Below are 25,526 nucleotides of genomic sequence, written 5' to 3' on the forward strand. Positions count from 1 at the left end.
GGACGCTGTTGCTGCCAACTCATACTAGACTAAATGTCACCTAAGCCAGTAGCACCACCACCGACCGTTTCTACGGCATCATCTCCCCAGGCCTTCAAAGCACTTTGCATACGCCAATGAATTAAGCCTTACAGCCACCATTTGAGAGTAGGACAGTAAGTATTTTCTGTACAATCCACACTAGCACAGTGTGGCTCTGTTTCCCTCTAGTGGCGAGACACTTATAGAGGTTTGAGTCCACAACCTTTGAGTTTAGGAGGCCAGTTAATTAATTAAAGCTAGTCCTGTCCCTCCTCTCTCTCTTTTTGCACTTCTTTCCTGTGCCTCTTATCAGCTTTGGACTGATGGGCCAATTCAGTTCATTACTCCCAATCAGCTTCTCCTGGGGCACTAATTGGCCTCTAAGGCCTGGTCTACACTGAGGGGGAATCGACCTAAGATACGCAACTTCGGCGTAGCTGAAGTCGAAGTATCTTAGTTCAACTTACCTGGCCATCCTCATGGCGGCGAGTCAACTGTTGCGGCTCCCCCGTCGACTCCGCTTACTCCTCCTGCCGAGGTGGAGTACGGATGTCGATTCGGCGATCGATTTATCGCGTCTAGACGAGATGCGATAAATTGATCCCCGATAGATCGATTACTACCCGCCGATCCGGCGGGTAGTGTAGAGGTGGCCTAAGGAATCAGAGTGCAGGCTCACCTACTCACTCCCTGCACTCTGTCACACTTGCTTACTAACTTCATAAAGTTTAAGGCCCGAGGGGACCATTAGCTGATCAAATCTGGTCTCCAGTATATCACAGACCTTTACATTTTACCTAGTTACCTCAGTAACTTGTGTTTGGTTTAAGCATTTCTTCCCAGGCTTGAGTTGAAGACATTAAGAGGGAGAATCCACCACTCCCCTTGGGAGTTTGTTCCCATGGTTAATCACCTTCACTGATAAACATTTGTGCCTTAGTTCTAATTTGAATTTGTCCAGCGACAGCTTTCAGGCATTAGATTAAAGAGCCCATTAGCACCCAGTATTTTCTCCCCAAGGAACCCTTTAGGATTGTCTATTTTATCTACAGCATTGCCTATAGTTAAGGTTGCCTGACACTTTCTGTTATAAGAATATCAGAGGGGTAGCGTGTTAGTCTGGATCTGTAGAAGCAGCAAAGAGTCCTGTGGCACTTTATAGACTAACAGACGTATTGGAGCATGAGCTTTCGTGGGTGAATACATGCTCCAGTACGTCTGTTAGTCTACAAGGTGCCACAGGACTCTTTGCTGCTGTTATAAGAATGTTTTCAGTTGTTTATAACTCTGTCAGACTTCCCTCCCCCCCAAGCTTGTTGTCTGCTTGAGGCTGAATTAAAAAAAAAATCACAAAAATGGGTCAGCCATTTCCATGAAGAAAGTTAAGGGAAAATACATTTTGTTGCCAGCATTTAACTTTTTTCCAATCCATTTATTTGAAGAGATCCAGTGCCTCCGTGCTTTGGAGCAAAAACTAGAAATGTGGCACGGGGGTGGTCCTAGGGTCAGACGGGTGCCTTGTGCTCCTCCGAGAAAATCCACCCAGATCTGGCAAAGTTAGAAGCCTCTGCACATGCTCAGATTTGGTTTGTCTTGCTGCTAAAATCTCGGAATGTTCCAGCCGCACTAGGCACATTCCAGCCTCACTGCCTTCATATGCACCGAGGGGACTTCCCAGATCCCACCACCTTTCATCTGCTCTGAGCCTGCTCATAGGCACCCCAGTGCTTGGCTCCACATGGGGAACAACAGCAGCAGCCGCCTCTGTCGCCTAGAGGAAGGTGTGTTTGGTTGGAAGCCAGCAACAGCCCAAATTGTCAGTATTTCTACTGACTGGGGGTAATATTTCGGTGTAGCCAGACCTTTTTCTTGAGCCAGGCCTAATGCCTCCGCCATAGAAGGGAGGCAACTATCGTTCCCACAATGTGGTAACAGCAAGGTCGGGCATGGTCACTTCTGGCAAAGCTGGAGAACATGCACATATAATATGACAGACTATAGTCCCACCCACTCAACCTTATAGAAAGAACAGGGCAAACCGATGTGCTTGGTAACCAAACCGCACAGAAAAAGCCAAGATCAGGACCCAGAAATTCTGATTCAGGCTGTTCTACTGCTGGTCTGGGAAATGGCTAAGTAAAGCACTAGTATAACGTGTACTGTATTCCCCACCCCACAAAGGCTAGTCCACATATAGGATAACAACCTACTACTGCTACCAGTTATTCCTTTGTCTCAAATGGTAGCACTCTGTGTTGTAGATCTAAAAGTCCTGCATTCAGATCCTGATAATAACCCAGGCAGGTGTCAATGTGGTTCTATATAATGGTATTACTGTTTTACAGCTTTCTTTATTAAAAAAAATAAAATTGTATTTAAAAAAAACCCCTATGTTAAAGGCCATTAAGGTTGCAAAGTCAAACATTGTAATGCCAGGAGATGCCAGATTTAAAGTTGACTGTACAACTTGAAATCAGCCCCCTTGTGAGTATGCATTACGATACAGTCTTTAATTACATAATCACATTTTCCATAGCACCCTTGCCTGATTAGTGAATACAATGGACAGTGAAAGAGGCCATTTTCTTGTGCTTAAAGACCCTTGACCAGGACCTAAGAGCTCTGGCTTGTATTCCTGGTTCTGCTACACACTTCCTGTGTCATGTGAGGCAAGATTGTACCACAATGCATCTGCACAAGGGAAGTGAATGATGGTTTCACCTCATGTCTGGCATCACTTTTGAGCAATTGACTTTTCAACTTTACCATTCTTCGAATAGTTATTTTGGATGCAATTTCATACTGGCCAGCGGAAAAAAGATTCAGTCCCGAAGACCAGGGGCCATATTTTTGTTTGAGAGAAGAATCTCCCTGCATCTCACTACCAGTCCCCAGAACCAGAAGTTACAACCTCCCATTATAGAAAAATGCCAAAATTTAGCTCATTCTGACTTCACACCATGGAGTTTTCAGGGCTTTAGAAAGAGAGAAAACCAATCATCTCCCTGGTGACCGAAGCACTGAGTATTTTAAGACTATGCTGGTCTAATTTTTCTAAAAAAATATATTTTAATCTGTCCCCTATCTCACCTCGCTTTCTGCTCAGAGATTACCGCAACAAAAAGAGATGACAGCCTGATTAGACAGGCCAACCATTTGTGACACCAACAGCTGCCTTGGCAATTTGCCAGGAGCCTGCAGGCTCCAAATTGCATGGAGATTTACATAATTTCATAGATAAAAAATGAAATGTGCACAAACATATGGCTACAAATCCCAACACAATGGGCTATATAATAGCTGGGATATGTTGCTGGTCTCCAACTTGAGTGGGTGCCAGCAATGGTGCAACACTGAGAGAGGACACAACATTGGATAATAATGGAGGACTTCAGCTGCCAAAATATTAACAGGCACAGTTTTGAGAAGAAATTTCTCAGCCCCATAAAGAATTGTTTCCTGGAACAGCTAGGTCTGGAGGATGCAGGAGGAGAGGATATGTTTGACTCTGTCCTAAGTAATTCACAGGAGAGCTTGGTTTAATGAAGATACAGGACCACAATGGTAGTACAGTCTACATTGTTGTGGATAGAGGGATTTTCAAACTCTAACATAGGACACCTTTTGGGGGGCAGGGAGGGGGAAACACAAGCCAGTTTAAACAAAGCTAAGGAGACAAAAAAAGTGAGGAGCTTCCACTCTGATTGTAAGCACTTATGCAATCATAATCAGAGTCATGCTTACCCCTAAACAATGGGAACAAGATAGAATGGACAGGCACATGGTAAGGCCCAAGAGTTTATTGAAACCTTAGAGGTAACCTTCAAAAAAATGAAAAATACAGCTTAGGTGAAGCCAATAGAAGGGAACTTATGTAATGGCAGGTAAAATGTAAGTTAGGCAGTTAAGAGTGAATTTGAGAAGAAAATAGACAAAGACATGTGAACCAAATAAGATCTTTTTCAAGCATATCAGAAGATGGCAACTTGCAAGAAAGTCAGTGGGTTTGCTGAGCTACGAGTAAGAGAATCAGAGTATTCCAGACATGACACAGAAGCTAAACAAACAATCTCTTTGCACAGCTGTTCACCACAGAAGACATTGGTGAAGATATCTAACTCTGAACTAGTCTTTTCAGGCAATGAAGCTGTGGGACTGTCCAAGACTGAGGTGGCAACCATAAGAGATATAGATGCAATCTGACAATTTAAATTACAATAGCTCACCAGGCCCAGAGGATATCATCTTGTGTTCCTGCAGAACTCTTGAATGAAGCAGCTATATACTCTCTCAGTCAGCTACTACAGAGGAGTGCAGCAGGTGTACCTCTCAAAAAACAAAACAAAAAAACACCACCTTAGGGGTGATTCTAGGAAATACAGAGCAGAGACTCTGTTGTGATTCCCTTACCTCAGTGTCAGAGAAATTAATTGGAACAATAATTAACAATAGATGTATAAGAGTACATGATATTGCTGGCTTAAACAGGCATGGCATTTGTAAATAAAGCTGTGATTCCAGTCTGCTAGGATTCTTTGAGCATATTAACAAAAAATTGGATAAAGGATCACAGGCTGACATAATTTATTTGGATTGCCAATAAAAGACATTAGCTGTAATCACTCAGGAACAAGCCCTAGTCTCATTGCTGACAGCTCAATGAGAAGATCTGCTCAATGTGCAGTGATCATCAAAAAAGCAGCCAAGGAGTTACACTGCACTAAGACTAGAGAATTATCATGATCGTTATTTATTAATTTGTACTGCAATAGAGCCCAGAGGCCCCAGTCTGGGATTGAGCCCCTATTGTGCTAGGCCCTGAACCCTCGTAGAATGAAAATTCAGTCCCTGTCCCGAAGAGCTTGCATTCTATGACATCAGCCCTGCAAAGATTTATCAATTTTAGGGTATGTCTACACTACCCGCTGGATCGGCGGGCAGTGGTCGATCCAGCGGGGGTCGATTTATAGCGTCTAGTCTAGACGCGATAAATCAATCCCTGAGTGCTCTCCCATTGACTCCTGTACTCAACCGCCATGAGAGGCGCAGGCGGAGTCGACGGGGGAGTGGAAGCAGTCGACTCACCGCGGTGAAGACACCACGGTAAGTCGATCTAAGTACGTCCCCTTCAGGTACATTATTCACATAGCAGAAGTTGTGTAACTTAGATCGATCCCGCCCCCACCAGTGTAGACAGGCCTTAGATACTTATGTGGCCGCCATTATCTTAGTGTCCAAGGGCCTCATAATCTTTAATGTATTGATGTACCCTTATGACTATGAATAGTCCCAGTGAAACTAATTTACACACAGGGCTCAGTCTTTGCAGGATCAGGGTGTAAGTACAATACTGAAATTATTGTAATGCCATTGTACAAATAAATGGAGCCCCCTCCTCTCGAATGTTGCGCTTCATTCTGGTCATACTAACTCAAAAAAAAAAAAAGATTTGCACTGCTAGCAGAAAGAGAAAAGATCCAGAGTGAAAAACAGCAAAGGAAATTAGAGGTCTGGAAAGACTTCACAGATTAGAAACAAATGAAACTGGGAGGAGGATATGGTGGAGGTATACAAAACTATGAATGACTCTCAGAAGGTAGATTGGTGCTTCCATTTACGCTGTCTCATAACATACGAATGAGGAGCACCCAAGGAAAGTAGATGTTAAAAAACCAGTACAAGGACTTTAAAAACCCCACTTCATTCCATAATATGGCAGTTGAGGCTACGCAGATTATCGAAGCAAAGAGCTGTAGGATTTTCAGAAGGATCAGCCGTTTCTATGGGGCTAGACTGTGCTTGTTTGGCACAGGCCTGTGTTGAGGGGCAGCAGGGAAGGCGTTGACAGAAATAACACCTCCCACAGCTCTACTCTGTTAGCTGCTATACCCCTGGTATGAAATTCTGGCCCCAATGAAAATCAGTGGGAATTTGGGCATTGACTTCAGGGAAGCCCGGTGTGCTAGTTAGCACATGGGGAAGTGAAGTGATAACTCTATTTCCCACCCCCCGCAGCACCCCTACAGGAACATCTCGATAGCCTGCATTCACTTGTGGGGAGGGCTAGCTCAGTGGTTTGAGCATTGGCCTGCTAAACCCAGCGTTGCTAGTTCAATCCTTGAGGGGACCATTTAGGGAACTGGGGGTAAAAATCTATCTGGGGACTGACCCTACTCTGAGCAGGGGGTTGGACTAGATGACCTCCTGAGGTTCCTTCCAACCCTCATATTCTATGACCTCCCCTGAACAAAGGCTGCAATTCTGCCCAGCCCCTGTGAGCACTGCATGGTCACAGAGGGCCTGGCCCAATCAGATCCAGTGATAACAAGGACTCCACAGTTATCCTAGATAGGATAAACACACATACTAATGCCAGCTCTCGCTTCAGGACACAATGCAGCCACTCAGAGCTGGGCCAAGGTTTCTTTGACTCCTGGTTTTTCCCTTAAAAAAAAAATGCTTTTTTCAGTGCTCTAGAACTATTTGCAAATTCAGGCAGAATTCTACTAATAGTTTTGGCCAGGAAAAAAATATTTTTAATTTTTTAAAATGTTTCAAAACACAAATATGGTTGAACCCCCTCCCCCCCAAAAAAGAGGAAACACCTGGAAACGGCCAAATCTAAAAACAGTTTGTTGTGTGGGATTTCCTGCCTTAGAGAGATGTCAAGAGCTTCAGCTGCGTATTTTGTCATGTGGCACTAAAGATTCCTAGCCAGCTTATATACCTCTAGCTCTTTGGCTGCTCTGTGATGGAAACGCATGCAGTGCACAATGTTTTATGAAACCATAGAATGGAAGATGTGTTAGATATGGGCAAACCTGAGGAGGTCTTTACTTTCTGGGAATCTGCTTCTCTGTTTTAGAAGATCAAAATAAACTATGGAGGATTCAAAAATAAAATGACTTTCTGATCGGGTTGGATGATTTATGTCACCATCTTTTTTTCCCCTCCAAAAGTTTCCCAGCAGGGTGAAAACCAAAGGCGTCTGTATAGAGAACTGTTGAGGAACTACAATCGCCTTGAACGCCCCGTAGTGAATGATTCCCAACCTCTTATTGTTGAGCTACAACTTTCTTTGCTGCAGATAATCGATGTGGTAAGTCAGCAGCAATTCTGCTTTGTGGGCATAACCTCATCAAGGTAACGAATTCAGCTGCTGTTGTAAATGGTGTTGGGACTGCATGTGGCCTCTTAACCAGACTGCTATAGAATGGAAATTGAGAACAGAACGGCTTGGATTAGGGATTTTGCAGAACGCTAACACATGGGTTTGTCACTTCGGAATACTAATACCACTCTAAATGCACAGATGTCCCTGACAACATGAGGAAGGTGTTGATTAATTATGTAGCTTTTTAATGATTTTACATAAAAACACTGTACATTTAAAGAGATTATGAACCATGTGTTACTACAAATTAATAAGCGTGTGTTATTCCCAGAGCCAGACTCAAAGTTGTAGTTATGGATCCTGTGCTATTTCTGGAGCTACTCTGGAATGGCTCTATGAGGCAATACACAACAGGGACATTGGAACAATTTGTATAGTGGGGGTGTGGAACGCCATTGAACCAAACCGTAAACCCCATATATGAGGAAAAGCACTCCAAGCTGCTGCATCCCCAGCACCTCTAACTCCAGCACCCCAATACACAAGAGCACCAGTGCGCAGAGACGGCCGGGCCTGTCTGTCTACAAGAACTGGTATGGCTGGTACTCCAACCTCCCTGCCAAACAGCCAGGTGGCAGCAGCAGCTGCTTCTTGCTGGCTTCTGAACATGCAAACGAGGGTTGGGGAGGGCAGAGTGCCCTTATGTAAGGGGACTGTTGCCCCCTTACTAACATTCAGTGGGGGTGTTTTGGCTGCTAGCTCCCAGCACTAAAAGGGGAGGGTTTGATGGCAAATCAGGACCCTGAGACTGACAGTCCCCAGGAACAATGGCAAGAGGCCAATGCTTCAGGTCAGCCTGATTGACAGGGCAGGCCGGCTAATCAGGGAGACAGAAGGCCAGTGTGGGTCCCGTCCTCCGTGTGTGAGCAGGAATGTGCCGGAGTCAGACAGAGTGGGGCCGAGCTAAGGAGGAAGCAGGGGCCCAAGCTGAGCTGAAGAACAGAGCCAGGCCAGATCCAGAGGGCCAGAGCTGCAGCCAGAGAGCCAGAGGCACAGCCCAGAGAGCAGAGCCTGTGCTGGGTGCGGAGCTGCAGGCAGAGAGCCAGAGGCTCATCCCAGTGAGAGCAGATCCTGTGCTGGGAGCAGAGCTGCAGCCAGAGAGCCAGAGGCACAGCCCAGAGAGAGCAGATCCTGTGCTGGGAGCAGAGCTGCAGCCAGAGAGCCAGAGGCACATCCCAGGGAGAGCAGATCCTGTGCTGGGAGCGGAGCTGCAGCCAGAGAGCCAGAGGCACATCCCAGGGAGAGCAGATCCTGTGCTGGGAGCAGAGCTGCAGCCAGAGAGCCAGAGGCACATCCCAGGGAGAGCAGATCCTGTGCTGGGAGCAGAGCTGCAGCCAGAGAGCCAGAGTGTGGTGAGCAACTGGGGCCAGCCAGAAAGACACTCCAGCCAAGGGTCCATGCAGGCCAGGTTGGGAGGGGACCTTAACCTGCCGGGGCTGGCACTGGGAAGAAGGAGCCCACCACCCAAAGCCCGGAGGTGTGTGGTCACCACCATTTCAAGTGTCCCACCCACAGCATCCCTGCAGCACAGCCAGGGCCTGAGAAGGAGGCCTGGGGCCTACAAGGAACAGACTGCAAAGTGCTTTGATGTCCAGAGACATTGTTTGAATGTTCCCTGCCACAGAGCAGGGTTATGTGTTTCCATTTATTCTTATTCTTTTCTTTAAATTGATTGTTAAGTAAACAACTTGTATTTGCTTTAAATTGTATGAAATAATCAGTGGGTCAGGAGGTGCCCAGTGCAGAGAGGGTATGGGGACACCTTAGCCCCTGTCCTAGGTGGCCACAGCAGGGTTGGGGTTGAGCCCCAGGAATCCTGGGCCCAGTCTTGTTGAACTCTGCCAAACAGGAGAGTCCTCAAGGGCAGGGAGGCCTCTGGGTAAAGGAAGTGGGAGCGAGGACTCAGATCCTTTCGCTAGCCCACTTCACCGGGGTACACAGAAGCCAGGAAAGTTCCCCACAATAGCGGGACCATTCCCCCGCTTACACTTAGTCGGTGCATGCAAGATGCAGAGAGAGTGAGCAGGGTAAAGAGCCGGTTGCAGCAGAGTGGGTGTAGATGTAACATGAAGCCCCCTGTGGGTCACTGGCAGCAGGGGTCAAACCTGGGACCTAGGGAATCTTAAAGCATGAGCTGCTGCTGCAAGTGCTAGCGGATCTTTCTATGTTAGCCAAGGCCTGGCAGAGTTTGCGGGGGGGGGGGGGGAGGGAAGATATGCCCCACGGTGAACTTTAGCATGCAAAATAATCCAAGTCAAAATCTCCTCTCCACAGTGAGGAGAGTTTCATTGTATAGAACAGCAGCTAACCCCCGCAGAAATAGTCTGTATATAAATACAATATATTCCCTAGACAACTGACTGCATATGTAGTGTCTACCCATTAGATTCCAGCCCCTGGAACTATGGTGTGCCTCAGTCTTGTCCTCTGCATCTACCGACACAACACCACCCTCTTTTTATTGTTATGGGCTGTCATTTTTTTACAATAACGATAGAGTTTCTTGGTTTTCTACCAACCTGAGGAATGACACTCTACTATTTTAAAAAATCATCCATCTTGTCCTCTAGCCCACGGATAACTTGGGGAGAGGGGGAGTTACAGAAACAGGTTTTGAGGCGTGCCAGAAAATAAGGCCCCTTTTGGGGAAAGGTTTTTAAAATACCTAGATGACAACTTCCTTTGAGAGCGTTTCTTTAAGCACTTTATCTCCTGGATGTCATCCCGTCTGTTCCAGTGAATTTAAATTTCTATATCCGTGCACATGAGCCAAAGTAGGAAAGATTTATTTTATAAAAGGAGGTCAACAAAGCAGTTATAGCCTTTAGAAACAAAGCTTTTGCTCTTTGCCTAATGCTCCAGATGTTGTGGGGGCATTAGCTCTTATCAGGAATGACCTCCTCCCAGACAAGTCCCCTTTGCAGTTCCGGCAGCACTGATCATTAGAAAAAGGTCCCAGATCCAAACAAACCTAAACTTGGGGGACGTTCAGACCCTAAGACACCCATACGGCGTCCATTCAATTAAAATAAAAACAACTCTAGACTGGCACGATAGCAGCAAGAGGCCTGGGTCTGGAGAATACTGGAATCCCTGCTTTTGCCCATGACATGAGGGTTAGGTCATGAGGTCCAAAAAAGATTACCAATTGCAACGTGTTTTCAGCCTCAAATCTGCTTGATTGACAGACTAGCATTGCATTAAACCATTTATCTTCTCTCTTCCTAAGTGTCCATTCCCAGGGATCAACCTTGCCAGCTGTGTAAATTAGAGAAATTATTTTGTAGGGGGTGCCATTAAAGTTGCTTGCGTAACCTTATCTGCCTCATAGGAGGAGAAGCTGTCCCTCCACATTGCTTCGGATCTGATTTAGCAAAGCACTTAAAGCATGTGTCTAAGGCTACGTCTACACTAGAGAGCTTACAGCGGCACAGCTGTACTGATGCAGCTCTGCTTCTGTAAGATGTTTTTTTTCACACCGCTGAGCAACATAAGTTTTGCCAACATAAGTGGTAGTGTAGGCATGGCCTAAGTGCTTTGCTGAATCAGGCTATTTTCTGCCTAGACAGCAGCTGCTTTCAAGTTGAAGGGCATGAGTGGCTCGCCACCTTTCTCAAATATCTTTTCTAAACCATCTCTTGTTGCCAGACTCTCATGTTATTAAAGATACAAGGTGGGCGAGGGAATATCTTTTATTGAACCAACTTCTTTTGGTGAGACACACAAGCTGTTGAGCTTACACAGAGCTCTTCGTCTGGTCTGGGAAAGGTACTCCATGCAACACAGCTAAATACAAGGTGGAACAGATTGTTTAGCATAATTAGTTAGCACATATTGTAAAGGGACCATTCAAGGTAGAGTGGCTTGTTAGTACCTTTGCAGTCATAGGACTGAGGGGGTTAGTGGGTTACAGATTGCTGTAACAAGCCATAAATCCAGGGTCTCTGTTCAGTCCCTGATTTTTGGTGCCTAACGGAGTTATGAATTTAAGCTTCCAGGCTTGTCTTTCGAAAGGGTTGTGCAGGTTTCCTTTGAAGATGAAGATGGAGAGATCAGACAGTGATCGCTTTATGAAAAGAGTTCACCCACAGATGATAGATGATTTTTGTCTTATTTTCCTGTGTGAGATCATTGGAGAGCATAGCGAGTCATAGAAGAATCATAGAATATCAGGGTTGGAAGAGACCTCAAGAAGTATCTAGTCCAACCCCCTGCTCAAAGCAGGACCAACCCCAACTAAATCATCCCAGCCAGGCCTTTGTAATGCCAGGCCTTAAAAACCTCAAAGGATGGAGATTCCACCACCTCCCTAGGTAACCCATTCCAGTGCTTCACCACCCTCCTGATGAAATAGTTTTTCCTAATACCCAACCTAGACCTCCCCCACTGCAATTTGAGACCATTGCTCCTTGTTCTGTCATCTGCCACCACTGAGAACAGCCGAGCTCCATCCTCTTTGGAACCCCCCTTCAGGTAGTTGGAGGCTGCTATCAAATCCCCCCTCATTCTTCTCTTCTGCAGACTAACTAAGCCCAGTTCCCTCAGCCTCGCCTCATAAGTCATGTGCCTCAGCCCCCTGATAATTTTCATTGCCCTCCGCTGGATTCTCTCCAATTTGTCCTCATCCTTTCTGTAGTGGGGAGCCCAAAACTGGATGCATCACTCCAGATGTGGCCTCACCAGTGCCGAATAGAGGGGAATAATCACTTCCCTCGATCTGCTGACAATGCTCCTACTAATGCAGCCCCGTATACCCTTAGCCTTCTTGGCAACAAGGGCACACTGTTGACTCATATCCAGCTTCTCATCCACTGTAATGCCCAGGTCCTTTTCTGCAGATTGTCTGATTTCACCCACATAGTTGTTGTTGGAGCATTTAGTGCACTGGAGGAGATACAGCCCGTGTTGTGATAGCATGTGTAGTACCCATGGATCCTGAAAGGTGTGTTGTGGAGGGTGTTGAACATTGTAGCAATGGAGAGATGTCTGCTGGTTTTGCCTCTGCTGTTCTGGCAGAGTCTGGCACTGCCTTGAGTTGGTGTGTCCTGGTCTGTGGGGAGCCACTTCTGATGATTAGGTTGGAGAGACTGGAGGAGGGGTTGTTTGAAGGCCAGAAGAGGGGGGTTTGGGAAAAAAAAATCTTTCAGGATGGGGTCCCCATTGACTACAAGCCAACAGCTATAGGAACCTGTTCGGTAACCTTGTACAGAGCAGGGTGTAGCCCTGCCACACGCTGCTTCAGCCAGGCAGGGAAGGAACAGCAGAGTTCTCCTCTACGTTCAGAAGTACGGGCTTGGTAAGGTACGAAGCTGCATAGATTGGTGTGGGAAGGATTAGCTTAGGGATAATGCAAACTGAAACAGTGACACAGAATCTACCAATATCCTTCTCCTCTCTCTGCTGTCACCCCGATAGCTCCGCCTTATAGAAACTGCAGCTTCCAGAACACTGTTATGCAGGGCATTGTTTGAACCAGAGCTGGGAACTCCGCTGCTCGGAGAGTGACGGAGACACAGTAGCCTCAAGATGTGGCTCACTGCACCAACCTGCATGCCCAGGAGTAGCAGCTCTCGTGGCCTCAAGCAGCATGGCACAATGAAGGAATGCACTGGCAGCGGGCAGCCCTGAGCACAGCCAGGCAGCAGCCCCCAACTCAGACAGATGGATGGACAAAGTACCTGCCAGAATGGCTGCACGCTTTGGGTACTGCAGGCCTGCACAGAACCTATCAAACTATGCATGCCTAGAGGTGGGCATCTCCTCAGGTCAATAGATGCACAAAGGGTCCTCTTACTCCTCTGCAGTTCCAGGTAGCCACTTCACATGCCAGAAGGGATCATTGTGATCATGTGGGCTGATCTCCCGAATACCACCAGGATGTATAATTTTACCCAGCCATCAGGCTTCATTTAAAGACTTCAAGTCATGGAGAATTTATTACATGCCTGAGTAAGTGGTTCCAAAGGTTAATAACCCTCCCTGTTTAACATTTGTGCCATATTTCTAGTCCGAATTTATTTAGCTTCAGCTTCCAACAATTGGATGTTACGCCTTTGGCCAGGAGATTAAAAAGCTTTCTACCTCAGAAATCTTCTCCCCTATTTATAGACTGTCATCTAGTCAGCTGTTACCCATCTCTGGGATAAACTATGTAGACAGAGCTGCAGTGAAGGGTGTAGTATCTGCAGCCAGGGACCAGCGCTCCATGGTGCCGGGGGGGGGTTGTACAAACACAGAATAAGAGGCAGCCTGTGCCGCAGAGAGCTGACAACCCAAGCAGAAGACAGGTGGAAGCACCAGGTAACAATGAGACAATAAAGGTCAGCATGACAAGCGACCGCCCCACTGCACCAGTATCCTAGGCACGGAGTGTTTTGCAGGGATCACAGCAGACAGTTCTAAGGAGTGAGACGAAGCAGGGCAACATGGTGACCACGCAGGTGTTTATGGGGAGCTCCTCCACACATCGGGGTGGCTTGAGGACAGAGTGCAGAGGTGCTCATTTGAAAATTGAATCAGTGGGTGTTGAAGGCTGGGATCATTACCAGAGGTGAGTCAGAACTGGCATCTCAGCAGCATATGAGGGCTGACAGGCAGGGCAGGGACTGGCTGTGAAGGACCTTAAAAGTGAAGCCAGGTACTTTGATGCAGCAAGGAAGCAGGAGCCAGGGGAGGAACGAAAAGAAGAGTGACATACTCAAAGCAATGAGCTAGGGAAGTTATCTTTGCAGTATTGTGAATGGATATGAAAGCGGTACAACAGAATAGGTTCAGGCCACAGAGGAAGCAAGCAGTTGAGATGCAAGAGGAGAGCCTGGGTAAGAGTTTTAGCCATGTGGATGGAGAAGAAAGGCTGGATCTTAGAGGTGTTTGGCAGGAAGACTTGGCAGATGTTTTAGGCATTAAAGTGCGGATGTCAGAAGTTGACACGGTATTTCAGGAAGAGTGTCGCTGATGCCATATATGGAGGTATTATCATTGCTCTGCCCCTACTTGATATCCTCCTGCTTCAAACCCGGTTAGCTGTTTTAGCTACAGCCCTGCATCAGAAGCTCGTGTTCAGTTGGTTCAGCCCCTGTCCCTGGCAGCTGGGCTCAGGAGGGGAGCAGAGGGGGCTGCTGCCCCAGCCAGGCTCTCTCAGGCAGCTGCCACGCTGCACAGTCAGCGACCCGGAGCGGCCAGCTTCAGCCACATGAGAAGCAGCTCCGTCCCACTCCCCATCTGGGCCCGGCTGCCAGGGAGAGCAGCCAAACGCACCGGGGGAGGTGCAGCGGGAGAAGGACACAGCCAGCCCTCCCCCTCAGGTGACTCTGGTGGGCACAGAGCAGGGGGGTCCACTGGGCAGAGGAGACGTGTGGGGCGGTCACGTGTCCTCCCCCTTTAGATTGAGCCCCCCCAGCATCAGGAGGCACAAGTCGTCTGTGCCTGTCCCCATCATTGTTTATCACTCCATCAATTTTTGTCTCATCAGGGCATTTTGCCAGCCATGATTTTATATGTTCTTCCAGGTCATTGATAAAGATACTGATTATTGGCAGGCCAAGAACAGACCCCTGTGGGACCCTCACTAGAAACCACTTTCAATGGCCTGCTACTGCCTCTCCCATTCAGGTGTGTGTGGCCAGCAGGCTGGGGAAGGAATTGGTGCCAGGCATAGGGGTGGTGCAGATCACTTCCTCCACCAGAGCATGGGGAGAACCAAGGAGTCAGAGTCACAATCTCAGGCTCAGAACTGTGTTATCTGTAGCAGGAGTCACAGAACTAGAGCACATTGCATCACCTCACTGTATTGGTACTTGCCCAGATTGCTAGACAAAGCCCCAACCCTCATGCACTCCACCCGCTGAACTCCCAGGGAAGGTCACCAGAACTCCTCACACAGTGAAGTTATCAGACCAGGCTGTCAGCGATTAGGAGATGCCCAGAAATCATAGAAATCCCACACGTCCTGGATGTCTTAGGTACCTGTGCAGGCTGTTGTATAGCGTTACTTACACCATTGTGCAAATCTTACTCGCTTCAGGGATCGCTCACTTGCACAAGTCACCTTATTGGGCCTAATGGAACCATGCACATGAGTTCACCAACATGGTTAAGCCTTGCATAACTGGCTGGAATTGTGTACTGCTTTCCCTGTCCAGGAAGGGAACATGAAAAGAAAAAAAAGAAACCAGAACTTACCAGCCTGTTTTAAAATTGCATGACAGGAATAGGGGATTATCCCATTGGTTAGCCCAGTTCACCTCTCTCCTTCTCTTAGACGAGGACGTGGCTTGACATCACATCTATAAAACATGAGCACAGCACACACATTATACAGCAGCTGGAGGAATCTGCTTCCACACAGGCTCTCTTGAACCAAGTCAGGTCTAAACTCAACCAGCATGGAGAAAAACAGGAACAGGTTCTATGCCATACAGACTCCCTTCTGCATCATGGAAAGGCAAGATGCCTCTCAGAGCTCCATAATCTGCCCTCCACAATGATGAATAGCATGTCACATGGAGAAATCCACCTCCTGCATTCACAAATGCAATGCTGACAGACCACGGTCGGTGGCGGGCATGATTGAACCTGGGACTTTTGGAGCTTAGTGCATGAGCAGCTACTGCATGAGCTAAGAGCCAATTGGCTGTTAGCTAAGGCTGTAGAGCAGACTCAATCTCTCTAAGTGGTCTGAGTGCCACTAGATGGGACAGAACACCACACCCAGGAGGTGTGTGGGTTACACAAAGAAAAATTTTAAAGCATGACTTGCTCTGATTAGATGTAGTGCTGCTGGCACCAGCAGTTTGTCTCTGTGGGGTTAATTTAGAAGCCAGTTGTAGCAAACCAAAGTCCTTGAGAATGTATTTTCCATATATCAGAGATATGGCACATGGATGCCAGTGCACGGCACTATCACTAGAGCTAAGGTTTCCAGACACAGTCCTAAATCACAGCTAAAGCTGATGCAGCCCATGTTTGCATGGGAGTCGGTGCACTGCAGAAGTGATTAGCCCTTCCAGTCCTACCCAGAAAACCAATACATTCTAGGCACTTTCCTGCACTGTCAGCCGCAGAGATGCGTATTTGTTGTGCACAATGATACACTATTATTTCTTTTGGAGTCACTCCTACTGGCCACAACTGAGACTGAGGCCCCATCTGTGCTAGATGCTGCACATACATACAGTGAGAGACCGCCCCTGCCCCAGAGAGCTGGCTGTCTACCTCAACATAAAGGGGGAGAGGTGAAATAGAGGCACAGAGAGGGGAAATTACTTCCTAGGGTCACACAGCAGGTCACTGGCAGAGCTGAGGAACAGAACATAGGTCTTCTAAGTCCCAGTCCACTATGTGCCCTCTCCAGTGAATTACACTGCATATGCACCATTAAAATATACCTCATTTGTATGCAAGGTCTCCTTCACAGTGCTGTTACTCTCCAGCTCTGTAGCAGAACTCAGTGAATCCCAGCTGATGAGGGAGGGGCTTGGATGGATGGAGGGCCGGTTACAAGGAACAGTCCCAAGTTGCCCAAAGCTCCACTAATACAAGGGGGAGCAAAATGTGGTCCAAAAAGAGTGAGAATCCTGACAAATTAGTATTTTGGCAATTGCCATGTACCCAATACTGCGAGCTCTGTGCTCTTTTGTTATGCGCTTTTTTACTGTAGCATAGTCAATATAAATAAAGTGTTTATTCATAGACTCTGAAGACAGGGAAAAAGCCGAGTGTTAGATTATGGCTTCAGAAAACTTGCAAATTCTCAGCTTTGTCTAAACATTCCCCATCATATCTGGCCACGGCATTCTTACAGAAGGACTATTGGGACTCATAGAAACTATCTTCAAAACACTCGCCAGACAAAGGGCAAGTTTACTCCTGGACAATCGACTTGCTCCAGAAACTCTGCATCAACAACCTCTCTCAGAACACCACACTTCCTATCAGGAAGTCACCTCCCTATACACCAACATTCCTCACCATGGCATTGCTGCTTGCCTCAAATATCTACAAGACAATGAACAACTGTCAGGTGACCACCTCAAACATCACCAAACTCATCCATTTCATCCTTACCCAAAACATTTTACATTCAAACACTTTGTCCAAACTGTGGGAACAGCCATGGGTACTAGGAAGGTTCTCCAATATGCAAATTTATTCATGGGCCACCTTATGGAAGAATTTCTGGAAAAATGCAACCAGAAACTGATGATGTATCTGAGATACATTAATGATATGTTCATCCTCTGGACAGATGACCCAAACTTCCTCAGGATTTCCACTACAACTGCAACCACCACCATTCACTCCTGCACCAGCATCAACTTCCTGGACACCACAATCAGCTTCAACAATGGCCCTACAGACAACTTATATACAAGAAACCCACAGATCACCACACCTACCTTCATAGATCCAGCAACCATGCCAAACACCAAGAAACCTCTTACCTACAGCCATGGCCTCAGATAACACAGAATAAGCTTTCAGGAGAAGGTCTGGGATATACACCTTAAGATACTTAAAACAGCCTTCACCAAACAAGGACACTGTACCAGAGAAGTAGATCATGTAATGGACCACCCTAATTCCGCAAGAGAACCTGTTTTAATACAGGAAAAAACCCACTAACTGTACACCATTAGTTGTTGCTTACAACCCCACACTGGAACTCCTACAGGATATCAAACAATTTCAACCCATACTTGGTGGGGACCCATCCTGAAAGATATTCCCAACCTCCTTCTCTTCTAGCCTTCAAATAATCCACCAACCTCACCCAGATCATCATCAGAAACAAGTTCCCCACAGACCACGACACACCAACTCAAAGTGGCACCAGAGCCTGCCATAACAGATGCAAAATCTGCACCCCTACAGTCACTGCTATCATGGTCAATAGTCCTCACAACACATCTTTCAAGGTGCATGGACCTGACATATGCTTATCACAACATGTGGTGTAACTCATCCAGTGCATCAAATGCCCCAACAACTACTATGTGGGTGAAACTAGAGAATCACCACACTCTCAAATGATTTCACACAGAATATGATGAGACAAAAGCCCCCTGTCACCTGTGGGTGAACACTTCTCACCAAGCGATCACTGCAAAAGATGAGCCTGGCAGCTTAAATCAGCGGTTCTCAAACTTTTGTACTGGTGACCGCTTTCACATAGCAAGCCTCTGAGTGCACCCCCCACACCCATAAATTAAAAACACTTTATGTATTTAACACCATTATAAATGCTGGAGGCAAAGTGGGGTTTGGGGTGGAGGCTGACAGCTCGTGACCCCCCATGTAATAACCTTGTGAACCCCTGAGGGGTTCCAACCCCCAGTCTGAGAACCCCTGGCTTAAATTCATAACTCTGCTAGACACCAAAAATTGTGGACTGAATAGAGACACTGTCTTATTACAACAATCTGTAGCCCACTAACTCTCCTTTGTCCTATGACTGCAGAGGTGTTACTTGCCCACTGCTTGCATGGTTTCTTGCAACATGGATTACCTGCTTATGCTTAACAATCTGTTCCACCTTGTATTTATCTGTGACACTCTGAGTGCCTATCCCAGACCTGAAGAGCTCTGTGGGAGAATGGCTGTGTGAGTGGCAGGCAGCTTGGGAATCCCAGTGCCTGGGTTAACCTGCCATTATAGGGGGAATGGGATACTTGGAGTCTGGAATAAGATGTCTTATGTGGTTGCAGAGATTTTTCTGCTGCGCTATGGGGATGTAAGTGGGTGCATTGTGTGTGTGAAGAGAATCTGGGTCCCATTCAACATGCAGTGTGGATGAAAGAGTTCTGTGCATAAACAACATACAAGAAAGTTTATTTGACTGAAAGAAAAGAAAAATAATCCTGGAATTTGCTCCTATTAAGTTCAATGGCAACGAACCCATAAAAGTCATTTTCTATTCAGAAGTTGGTCCCATCAGAGATATTACCTCACCCACCTTGTCTGTCACACAACAACAAACACAGTCACTGCCCCAAATAACATACAGTCCTAACTATAATGCTGGCCAATTGGCAGATGTGTGGCACTATTTTCCTTTCCATTTCCTAACAGAGAAAGGAGCAATGGACACCCATGAGGGTTACTGTTGGAAGGTTTAAAAAAAAAAACCCAGAAAAGTAGCCCCTCTCCTAGTACAATCCCCCCTTTCTGGTGTGTGTCTGTTGTGTGGATAGGGAGCAGCCAGATGGACATTTCCTTTGCTCTTTGGCCTCTTAACCCTTGTTGCTGAGTAGCTCCTTCTCCCACTGCTTTTTCCTCCTACTGTTGGTTTGTTTATTTTCTGGAGTGGCTGGGTCAGGGGAGGGGGGAAGGGCATCATAAATGTATTTTTATTTTCCTAATAGGCGGGCTGAATGATCCAGTGGATCAGGCCCCAGACTGGGTCTCAGAACCCTGGGGTCTATTACCAGTTCTGCCGCTGAGCTGCCGTGTTCTCTTGTTTTTCAATTCTCCCCCCCCCACATACTTGTGTTCCTTACATTGGCCCCCTTCAACTTCTTGATTTTCCCCTCTGATTTTATTTGTTTGTATTCTGGCCATTTTCCATTATAAAAAAGCAAATTTTCAGCCAAACCTTTACTTCCTACCCAGGTGGTGTGCTGCGCTTTGAAAGAGTAAATAAAACCCAAACCTGGATAGTGTGGGAGGAACACCCCATAGACAGCCTGGTCTTCCCTGTTCTTACTAAAATACACCTACATCTTTATTTATTTAGGCAAAGATTTTCAAAAGTGATCAGTACTTTTCAGTGCTCAACTTGATACCTTAAAAGGGCATGATTTTCAGAAGGTGGGTACTCAGCAGTTTCTGGGGAAAAAAATAAATAAATAAACCAGTCCGCTTTAAGGTGTCTCAGGTTGGCCACTCAGCATCCCTCGCCCCTTTTGAAAAATCTTGGCATTAGATTTCCAAATAATCTACATATCTTTGTTTCGCAGGACCCACCAGGGAATTGAAACAGGGACCTCCAGAGCTAAAAGCATGAGCAGCAACAGCTTGAACTAAAGCTGGCTAGCTGGGGTTGTAAAGAGACTTACATCCTCTGTGGGGCGGGCAGAGGGGGAACCTGTAATATGCACTCACCGTGATGTACACTTTGTGACAAAGTTCCTCCTGTACCTTGGTGGGTCCTTCACTTATTGGTGGATTTTGCTTGCCTCAGAGATTCACAGTAGCCCTCAGTTTGGCCACTTTCGTGGCTCAAATCTGCTGTTCACTCAGATAACCTCATCACTGGCTAGTATCGGGGAAAAGAGTAAGAACAATCCCCACAGTTTCTGCTGATCCACCATGTGGGTTGGGGAACAGCCCAGAGACCTTTCCTTCTGGTGGAACCTCCTGTGTTGGCCTTCTCCCAACACCTACTTTGTCCTCACCACAGGACCTTTCTCCTGATGTCTCTTAACACTTGTTCTCAGTCCTCCAGCAGCACATCCTCTCACTCCCAACTCCTTACACACACCTCACTAATTGGAGTGAGATCCTTTTTAAACTAGGTGTCCTGATTAGCCTTAATTAATTCTAGCAGCTTCCTAATTGGCTACTGCAAGTGTCCTAATTAGCCTGCCTGCCTTAATTAGTTCTAGAGAGTTCCTGAGTGTTCTGGAATAGTCCCTGTTATCTTACCTAGGGAAAGGGATCTGCTTAACCTGGAACTAATGTATCTACCTTCGACCACTCTCTTGTAGACATCTGGCCTGACCCCGTCACAATATGTACATTAGATTCACAGGTATCAGAGGGGTAGCCATGTTAGTCTGGTTCTGTAGAAGCAGCAAAGAATCCTGTGGCACCTTATAGACTAACAGACGTTTTGCAGCATGAGCTTTCGTGGGTGAATACCCACTTCTTCGGATTCACAGAAGTGTAGGACAGGAAGGGACCTTGAGAGGTCATCTGGTCCAGTCCTGGCACTCAAGACAGGACTATGTAATAGCTAGACCATCCCTGACAGGTGTTTGTCTAACTTGTTCTTAAAAACCTCCAATGATGGAGATTCTACAACCTCCCTAGGCAATTTATTCCAGTCCTTAACCACCCCAACAGGAAGTTTTTCCTAATGTCCAACCTAAACCTCCCTTGCTGCAATTTAAGCCCATTGCTTCTTGTCCTAGCCTCATAGGTTAACAAGAACAATTTTTCCAACCTCCTCCTTGTAACAAACGTCTTTGTGTCCCACCCACCCCCCAAGTCTTCTCTTCTCCAGACTAAAGAAACCCTTTTTTTCCCAACCTTCTTTCATAGGTCATGTTTTCTAGAACTTTAATCATTTTTGTTGTTCTTCTCTGGATTTTCTCCAATTTGTCCACATCTTTCCTGAAACATGACATCCAGAACTGGGCACTATGCTCCAGCTGAGGTCTTATCAATGCAGAGTAAAGCAGAAGAATTACTTCTCGTGTCTTGCTTACAATACTCCTGCTAATACATTCCAGAAGGATGTTTGCTTTTTTATTTTTTTGACAACAGTGTTGTGCTGTTGACTCATATTTAGCTTGTGATCCAATATAACCCCCAGATCCCTTTCCGCAGTACTTCTTCCTAGGCAATCATTGCCCATTTTGTATATTTGCAACTGATTGTTTCTTCTTAAGTGGAGTACTTTGCATTTGTCTTTATTGAATTTCATCCTTTTTACTTCTGACCATTTCTCCAGTTTGTCCAGATCATTTTGAATTTTAATCCTATCCTCCAAAGCACTTGCAACCCCTCCCAGCTTGGTATTGTCCACAACTTTATAAGTGCACTCTCTATGCCATTATAAAATCACTGAAGACATTTAGCAGAACCAGACCCAGGACAAATCCCTACAGGATCCCACTTGTTATGCCCTTCCGGATTGACTGTGAACCACTGATAACTACTCTCTGGGAATGGTTTTCCAACCAGTTATGCACCCAGCTTATATTAGCTACATCTAGGCTGTATTTCCCTAGTTTTTTTATGAGAAGGTCATATGAAACAGTATCAAAAGCCTTACTAAAGTCAAGATATACCACATCTATCACTTCCCTTCTATCCATAAGGCTTGTTATCCTGTCAAAGAAAGCTACCAGGTTGGTCTGACATGATTTGCTCTTGACAAATCCATGCTGATTGTTATTTATCTTCTAGGTGTCTACAAACTGATTGCTTAATTATTTGCAATCTTTATCTTTCCAGGTACTGAAGTTAAGCTGACTGGTCTGCAATTCCCCAGGTTGTCCTTATTTCCTTTTTTATAGAGTAGCACTGTATTTGCCCTCTTCCAGTCCTCTTCCATCTCCCATGAGTTTTTGAAGATAATTGCTAATGGCTCAGATATCTCCTTGAGTATTCTAGGATGGATTTCATCATGCCCTGGCAACTTGAAGACATCTAACTGTGTCCAAACCCAAATCTGAGCAACAGATTATGTGCTCTGCTCTCAATTCTGCCTATTAAGAATAAAATGTGCCACTCCCCTTTAATGCAACTCCCAGTAACCTACCCTTTTCCTGATGGCCTGGGGAAACAGATGGGCCTTGCACATGTGCTGGACATCAACTGACTCCAGCTTTGTTTCACCAATGATGGGAAAAGCAACTCCACACATGGGTTCCTGTCACTGAGAATACCATGCCAGCAGCTGCCTCCTGCACTTTCTGGGTCAAACTGCATTACAGTTTTCCTGCAGTAGGCTTTGCACCTCTCAAATTCTAGGCCTTGCCAAGAGCCTCCCAAAGGCCCCAGTGCAATTTGGAGCTGGGTTGCTCTAAGTTACTGTGGCTTTCCATGGGCCACTGTGCTGCTGAGAATAGCCAGAGTACAACATGCTCCAGTTACACCCCTCCCAGCCCTGGCACAACCCTATATTGGGAGCTGTGAGGTAGGTGGCCTGGGATCCTCTAGGGCAGGGGTAATCTGGTCAGTTTGCTCCCCTGTATGCCAGGCTGCAATGGAATGGACAATCTGACTGTTTTTGGCTGGAAGCACCAAAATTCTGTAAGGGCAGCTAGGGGCCTGATCCTGCTACTCTCAAGATCCCAATCTTGACTGTTCACTCAGGCTTGGTCTACACTACAGACTTACGGCAGTATAACTAAGTCATTCAGGGGTGTGGAAAATCCATCCCCCTGAGCAATAGTTATACAGATCTCATCCCCGGTGTGCACAGCGCTATGTCGACTGGAGGGCTTCTTGCATTGACATAGCTACAACTGGAGTACCTATGCTGACGGGAAAGCGCTCATTGGAGTAGGTAGCATCCTCACAAAGTGCTACAGCACTGCAGATGCCTGGGTACTGTTGCATGTGTAGCCGAGCCCTTGCTTAGCCAGCCTTTCATTAGACCCATTTCCAATGGCGCTACACCAAGGAGTAAGAACTACTCACATGAAGATGGGCTGGAGGCCTGTGCCCTGTTCTCAGAGGGAGCTGTGACATGACTGGAAGCAGGCAGCATGGCAAGTTTCATGAGAAAGTTTCTGTGGTAAGGTTGTTATGCCAAGCTGGGAGCTTTCTGAAGTTCACTTGTCCTGGAGAAAAAATTGCTGATTCCGTTGTCTGGACAGGAACTTTAACAGATAAAGATGCCCAGGTCTGGGCTATGTCTGAATGTTTAAGATATAAAGGATTTGTTAAACTCCCACCCCAAAGATGCCATTGCTGCACCACAGAGTTATTAACTTCATTTGAAACTCTTCCTAGACAAGAGACATCTCCGCAGCTCCCTGTAATTACTGCGCTCCATTCCACATTGCCGAGTGCAAGCTTGGAAAACTTCATTAGTCTCTGGGCCCCAGCTCCTGCCTAGTTCCAAAATAAGGGCCTGGCCATCTCTTAGCCTCATCAGCCCCTGCAGTCTCATCTCTTCTCAGGAAAGCGGAGATTGCCACGACTTGTCTGAGTGCCTGGAATGCTGCCAAAACACGTTGTGCCCCATCCTGCAGTCCTTGCTCACGCTGAGTGTGCCCTGCTGATGTCCATGGAACTACTTACGTGGGAGAGTGCTACTCAGCCTGAAGAAAGCTTGGTCTCCACACACAAACGTGCTTCTGTTATTTCACTAGTGGAAAGGTCTGGTTGCACTGCTCTGAGGGAGGGTGACCCAGGCTGGGGGGGGGGGGGTCTTTGGCCCCCTCTAATAGCCAGCCAAGGTAAAGGAGTTTATGAGTCTGTTCCTGGCGAGGTAGCTGCTCCTTTGCTCAAGCAGCAGCATCTCAGGCTTTTCGATCTAGAGGTCTCAGGTTCAGTTTCTGCTGCCAACCCACCCAGGGGCACCTTTGCATGAGTCTTCAGTGAATCTCTGCCCACTCCAGTGCTGTCCAAAGTGTTTCAGTTCTAGAGCCCAGGCGCTGGAGCTACACTGGTAGAGCCTCCCGGCTCTACCCTATAATGCTGTTCCCCCTCGGTGCTCTCTCCTCTCACCCATTTGTCTACAGAGCAATCCCAGGATTAGCAAACCAGAAGCTTGTGTGGAAGAAAGTGGCAGTTTAGGTGACCAAAAGGGTGATTTTTGTGGGGGATTCCTCTGCCTGCACCAAGCATTTTTCAGAAAGGGTGTGTACGCCCAGGGGGGCCCTGCATACCCAGGGGAGCAGAGAGCAAAGGGGTGGGGACAGGACATGGTACAAGGCACAGTTGCTCACACTGCACTTTCAAAAGCCCAAAAAGGGGCTGTTCCTGTGTAAAATACAGATTCCATCAACACACAAAGACATTCACTCTGACCCAGATGAATTCTGGTCGTATAGAGCTAAGCTTGTTGTGTTTTGATAAGCCATGAATTGCCTGATCAGAATAATCTGTGCATTCTGGGGGCACTATAATGTTTTAAAGCCCTGAGCTGTTCATTTGAAGTACATGGGCTTCACAAACAAAATGTTTAATTTTTCTAGGAAGTGTTTTTGTTATTAGAAAAGTGAATGACGTATGTTAATATGCAGATTTTTTTACTGTATGAACTGTTGCTGAAAACAAGACAACAGTATTATTCTACTGTCAACTATTCATCTGCTTGTATGCTCTTGGTCTGGATGGAGGCATTCTGGGAATTCTGGGAAAGTGCTTTGACATAGGTGCTGCTACAGCTAGAGGGGGTCTTCTATGTACAACTGATCTGAAGAAACCAGACTGCTGAGCGCAGACACATTAATTGCTTGAGGCTCAAGCTGTGTGAACTGTAACATTGAGCCTTGAAACAATCCAGTTCTCTAGGACAGATGCACTTTAGGGGCCATGTACTGTTTTGAATGTGGTAGGAGAGATGCAGCGTGGAAGGGGTTAAATTACTGCACTTCCCTACTTTGCATTTCAGCAGGCGTGACTCAGCCTAGCTGTACCCATTACACCT

The 25,526-nt window shown here is 46.5% G+C and overlaps 1 protein-coding gene and 1 long non-coding RNA gene across 2 annotated transcripts in view; one reads left to right on the plus strand and one right to left on the minus strand.

The window, feature by feature from the left end:
- LOC120407331 (neuronal acetylcholine receptor subunit alpha-7-like) overlaps positions 1-25,526 on the plus strand; it is a 115,910-nt gene that overhangs the window by 14,510 nt on the left and 75,874 nt on the right. Inside the window, exon 2 of the mRNA XM_039542843.1 lies at positions 6,981-7,120. Within this exon, the coding sequence (XP_039398777.1) occupies positions 6,981-7,120 (140 nt within the window). The remainder of the gene's footprint in view (positions 1-6,980; positions 7,121-25,526) is intronic.
- Positions 1-25,526, minus strand: part of LOC120407332 — a 104,506-nt gene that overhangs the window by 3,939 nt on the left and 75,041 nt on the right. Inside the window, exon 4 of the long non-coding RNA XR_005599882.1 lies at positions 15,377-15,480. This is a non-coding gene — a long non-coding RNA (uncharacterized LOC120407332). The remainder of the gene's footprint in view (positions 1-15,376; positions 15,481-25,526) is intronic.

This window comes from Mauremys reevesii, linkage group 6 (genome assembly GCF_016161935.1).
Source record: "Mauremys reevesii isolate NIE-2019 linkage group 6, ASM1616193v1, whole genome shotgun sequence".
Taxonomy (NCBI): domain Eukaryota; kingdom Metazoa; phylum Chordata; order Testudines; family Geoemydidae; genus Mauremys; species Mauremys reevesii.